The sequence below is a fragment of the Scylla paramamosain genome, chromosome 11 (genome assembly GCF_035594125.1).
Source record: "Scylla paramamosain isolate STU-SP2022 chromosome 11, ASM3559412v1, whole genome shotgun sequence".
Classification (NCBI taxonomy): Eukaryota; Metazoa; Arthropoda; class Malacostraca; order Decapoda; family Portunidae; genus Scylla; species Scylla paramamosain.
Window position 1 is genome coordinate 1,945,001 of NC_087161.1, and position 5,000 is coordinate 1,950,000.

General features: G+C 44.4%; 1 protein-coding gene across 4 annotated transcripts in view; it reads right to left on the reverse strand.

The window, feature by feature from the left end:
• The window catches only part of LOC135104805 (solute carrier organic anion transporter family member 74D-like), a 34,708-nt gene that overhangs the window by 2,466 nt on the left and 27,242 nt on the right, over positions 1 to 5,000 (reverse strand). For all 4 annotated transcript variants that reach the window (XM_064012420.1, XM_064012417.1, XM_064012418.1 and 1 more), the window contains exons 9-15: positions 4,847 to 5,000; positions 4,341 to 4,479; positions 3,476 to 3,604; positions 3,064 to 3,224; positions 2,188 to 2,291; positions 1,923 to 2,024; positions 1 to 1,076 (exon numbers count right to left, since the gene is read on the reverse strand). The exon at positions 1 to 1,076 is cut by the window's left edge and continues 2,466 nt beyond it; the exon at positions 4,847 to 5,000 is cut by the window's right edge and continues 33 nt beyond it. In XM_064012420.1, the coding sequence (XP_063868490.1) occupies positions 715 to 1,076; positions 1,923 to 2,024; positions 2,188 to 2,291; positions 3,064 to 3,224; positions 3,476 to 3,604; positions 4,341 to 4,479; positions 4,847 to 5,000 (1,151 nt within the window). In that variant the 3' untranslated portion in view covers positions 1 to 714. The remainder of the gene's footprint in view (positions 1,077 to 1,922; positions 2,025 to 2,187; positions 2,292 to 3,063; positions 3,225 to 3,475; positions 3,605 to 4,340; positions 4,480 to 4,846) is intronic.

The following is a 5,000-nucleotide window of genomic DNA, read 5'->3' on the forward strand; positions in this document are numbered from 1 at the left end:
ATCACGTCACCTTTTCTCAAAGTCTCCACCAACACTTCCCCACAATTTCCTCTCCTTCCACTCTTCGTCTTCCTCCCCGCAGCAGTCAGCGCCTCAAGCTTGCATTTATACCACACCCGCATCACCGCCCGGCCTTCCTCTCCCTCCCTCCCTCACCCTCTCACTCCCTCTCTCACTTCCATCTGCCTCTCACTTGTCCCACCACAGCCGCTCACACACACACACACACACGAGCGCTCTCTCTCTCTCTCTCTCTCTCTCTCTCTCTCTCTCTCTCTCTCTCTCTCTCTCTCTCTCTCTCTCTCTCATACATGAAATAAACAGATTCGCATTAGACATTAAAAAAATAAACAAATAAAAAGAGGATGAGGAAAGGAAAAATCTTAAAAAAGAAACCCACACAAACAAAAGCTAAAAAAAAATATATATATATATATATATATATATATATATATATATATATATATATATATATATATATATATATATATATATATATATATATATATATATATATATATATATATATATATATATATATTACTTGAACATAAAAAAATGGGAAGAGGGGAGGAAGCAGCAGAAATATACAGCAAACCAAAGAAAAAAAAAAAAGTAGAGGTGAGGATCAAATCGCACAAAAGACTACAGTAAGAGGATCAGGTCACATACACCACCACATATGCAGGATCGAATCGCTTACTTACGAACCACTCAACTGTCCACGTAATGGTACTCGGGAGGAGGGCACAGCGGCAAGGACTCCTGGGACGGGTTGCGGGAGTGCATGCGGGAATGCGTGAGCGAGTGCGTGAGTGAGTGCGCGCGTGAACGTGGGCGTGAGTGTGGGAGGGCGTGTAAGTGAGAGTTGTGGTTGAGGTTGTCAGGGAGTGGCGGTGCTCGCTGAGGTGGGGAGTCGAGCAGGGGTGCTGAGGGCGTGTCCGGCGTGAGGGGCGTGGCGGGCGTGGTGGGCGGCGTGACGTCCAACTCCAGGTTGTCCCTCTCCCCGTACAGGTCCATTTTGCGGCTGTACCACAACACCACCAGGTCCCCCAGTACTGACAGCAGGACCACCACTGCAGGGCGAGGAGGAAATGGTGGTTGTGGTGGTGGCAGTGGTGGTGGTGGTGATGAAAAAAAAGGAGTATAAATTAGGCTTTTGTTCGGACGCGACGAGGACGTGATGATGGAAGAAAAGAACAATAAATAAGTCTTCGTTAAATCAAGTTGGACAGCGTATCTTCCCTAATTCCAGAGTTGATCGCCAGATGAATTTCATGAAGGCCTGTCCACATCAGGACACATTGTTTGGGAGCAAAGCTTGGAAACATTTCGCAAACATTTTGGAAACGGTTTGGAAACAGTTTGTAAACAAACATTTTTGGAAACAGTTTGCAAACCTTGTTTTCAAACAATGTGCCCTGGTATGACAGGCCTTAGTTATAAAAAATAAAGCAAGTCTAACCTAACTGAACCAAACCTTTCCACACTTTACCAATTGTACAAAGTCCAACCTCAAAATATGATTATGGTTTCTAAAAGAAAAAAAGTGACTTTTCTTCTTTGGGCTGCTGCTGATGAGCCTTCTCGATCTTCTGCGCCTTCTTGTCACACCTACTGCACACATAGACCTGTTTAGGTTTCCTTTTTTTTTCCGTGTCTGGTGAGTCCATCCGCGGCATTATCGCCTCCACCCTCCCTTCCGTCACACCTACTGCATCCATAAACCTGTTTAGTTTTCCTCTTTTTTTCGTGTCTGTGAGTCCATCCGGGGCATTCAAACATTCAAATAACAATAACAACTTCAAGATAAATAAACAGGTAAATGAACACGAAGAAATCTGAAGAAAAAATATCACTAAATATATTGAAGTTTGATAGTGTGTGTGTGTGTGTGTGTGTGTGTGTTGGGTAATACTCACACGCGGGCACCAGATGTATAATAATGCGAAACTTATCGCTGTCGTAGAGCCAACAGTTTCCAGTCCTGCCGCACGAGGTATCCCAGACCAGGCAGGACGAGTCTGTGGAGTGGCAGTAGTAGAAAGCAGTGATAGCACAATTTATATACACAACAGAAAAAGAACAGTAGAGACATTAAAAACAGTAAAAATATTCGTTTCACTAAAAGAGGAAGAACAAGCAGTATGGTTTATGAATTCATTAGTAGTAGTAGTAGTAGCTCACCTATGATGGCCCCAATGGTGATGGGCGCGGGGATGAAGGCGAAGAGGCTCATGAAGACCGTGAGGGTGCCCAGCGCCAGGCCCTTGTCCTTGTCCGCCACTGACCTACGGGGGAGACAAGGAGAGACGCTTACAAGACATAAGGGCAGAAAGACGTGAAAAGGACAATGAAAACCAAGGAAAAAAATCTTATGTACTTTACGTTATAGAAATCAATAGAGTAAATGGAAACAAGTGGAAATAAAGACAAGGAGAGACGTTTACAAGGCATACCAATAGGAAGACGTGAAAAAGCAATGAAAACCAAGGAAAAAAATCTTATGTACTTTACGTTATAAAAATTAACAGAGTAAATGGAGACAAGTGGAAATAAAGACAAGGAGAGACATTTACAAGACGTACAGATAGGAAGACGTGAAAAAGAACATGGTAAAGTAAAAAGAAAACGGAGGCCATACTGTAGTGCAATATGTTACTGAGATAAACAGAGTAAATGGAGACAGATGGAAATAAAAATAAGTAAGCAAGAAAGAGATGCGGAGTTTAAAGAGTACTGTAACCTACCAACATTAACAGACGATGTATAGACAAGCAGAAGTGAAGAAAGCAAAAAAAATCAGGTTAAACAGTATTGTGTGTCACTGAAGCAAAGAGACTGAGGGCATAGACAGGTAAAAGTAAAGACAGGAGGACAAAACAGGAATGCACACTGAAATCAACAGAATGAAGGTATAAAGAGAAGAAAAAACAGTAAGGACAAGGATGAAACGTGGATGATAAGAAAAAAACACACTTCGAGTCACAGAAATAAAGGCTGAAGGCATAGACGGAAATAAAGACAAAGCACACACACACACACACACACACACACACTCACCGAATCAACAAGACGCTACTGCCGACTCTGCCCGTGGAGGAGACTGTCTTAATGATGATCTGCGTGATGAGGTAGTAATAGAAAGGCCTCTCGCATTGCTCAGGACAGTACCCGCTCACCCCGAAGCCGTCCCCGCCGCCCTCCCTCGCAAACATTTCGCCCTGAGGGGAATAAAAAGCAGACTTAACTCACACAGGCTGCTGACAAAGGCGCAGAAGGAGAGGAGGGAGTGAATGGTGAGGGTTTAGGAGTGTAGGTGTTGTTGAAGGTGTTGTTACTCGTTTTAAGAGTTGTATGTTGTTGTTGTATGAGTTAAGAATAAATAATTTCATATTTGGACTACTACTACTACTATACTACTACTCCTACTACTACTACTACTACTACTACTACTACTACTACTACTACTTACCTGCACGGGGAAGGCTGGGAGTGAGGAAGGCCAGGTGGAGGAGGCGTAGGAGGCCAAGGTAGATGATATGGTGGAGGTGGAGGTGGAAGTAAAGGTGGAGTTGTCGATGCAGCCACATCCACTGAAGACCTGAGGTGGAGGAAGGAAAATTGAGCAGTCCACATAACGCCTTCAGCATTGCCTCCCTTCAAAAATAATATAGATAAATAGATGAATAAATAAATAAATGGTAGGATTATATTCTAGTATCACACAGGTTAAACTAAACAGCAACAGAGATTTTATTTGTCTAATGGGCAGTCAATCAGTCAGTCAGTCAGTCAGTCAGTCAGTCAGTCAGTCCAACATCATTTCGTTAGTTCACTCGTTAATCTATCAAACAGTCCATCAGCCAGTCAGTCCACCAGTCAAGCAATCATTCAATAAGACAATCAGCCAGTTAGTTAGTCAGCCAGTAAATCAGACTACAAGTTAATTAGTCAGTTAGTCAGCTCGTCAGTTAGTTCGTCAACCAGCCAGTCAGTCAATCCATCACTCGGTCAAACAGCTAGTCCATCAACCAGTCAATTCATTAGTCAATCCGTCAGCCAACCGTTCGACCCTTCAATCCTTCAGTCATTTAGTCAATTCCTAGTCCGAACGTCAATCCCCCCGATCAGTCAGTCATCCAGTCAGTCAACCAGTCAATTCATCATTCCAATCAGTCAGTCAATCACTCAGTCTCACGTTCCCATATTCAACTCACATCCTTCTTCCTTCCCAGCGCAAAACCACTCACAATTCAATCAATCTCACTTCCTTACGTCCAACTAACTCCTTCCCTGCCTGTGTGTCCTTGTCCTTCCCTCCCTCCCTCCCCACTCACCACGGGGTTAGCGAAGGTGTCCACGGAGGAGCAAGCGGCGTAGCAGGCGGAGTAGAAGAGTGTCACGTTGTCTTCAGAGCACATTGGCGAGAACCTGTCAGAGCAGCCGCAGTCCAGGGAGCAGGGCGGCACCGGGGACCTGGCGGAGGCGAGGTATGGCTGACGCGGGGTGTGAAAGAGTGGTGTTGGTGGTGGTGGTGGTTTGGTAGTGGTAGTGGTAGTGGTGGTGGTGGTGGTGGTAGTATATTATTATTATTATTATTATTAGTAGTAGTAGTAGTAGTAGTAGTGGCAGTAGTAGTAGTAGAAGAAGAAGTAGTGGTAGTAGTAGTAATAGCAGCAGCAGTAGCAGTAGTAAAAGCAACAGTAGCAGTAATACTAGTAGTAGCAGCAGCAGCAGTAAAGATAAGACTATAGCATGTAGCAGTAGTAGTAATAGTAGTAGTAGTAGTAGTGGTAGTAGTAATAGTAGTAGTAGTAGTAGTAGTAGTAGTAGTAATGCTCACCCCTCCACGGGGCCGACGACATTCAGCTTGGGGCAGCCGAGGAACATGAGCCCCACGAATCCCGCACTCACGAACAGGGTGATGAACACGTTGTAGGCCGCCACGAAGTGAGGACGTGGTCGCACCCACCGCATGATGATGCCGCCCATCACGG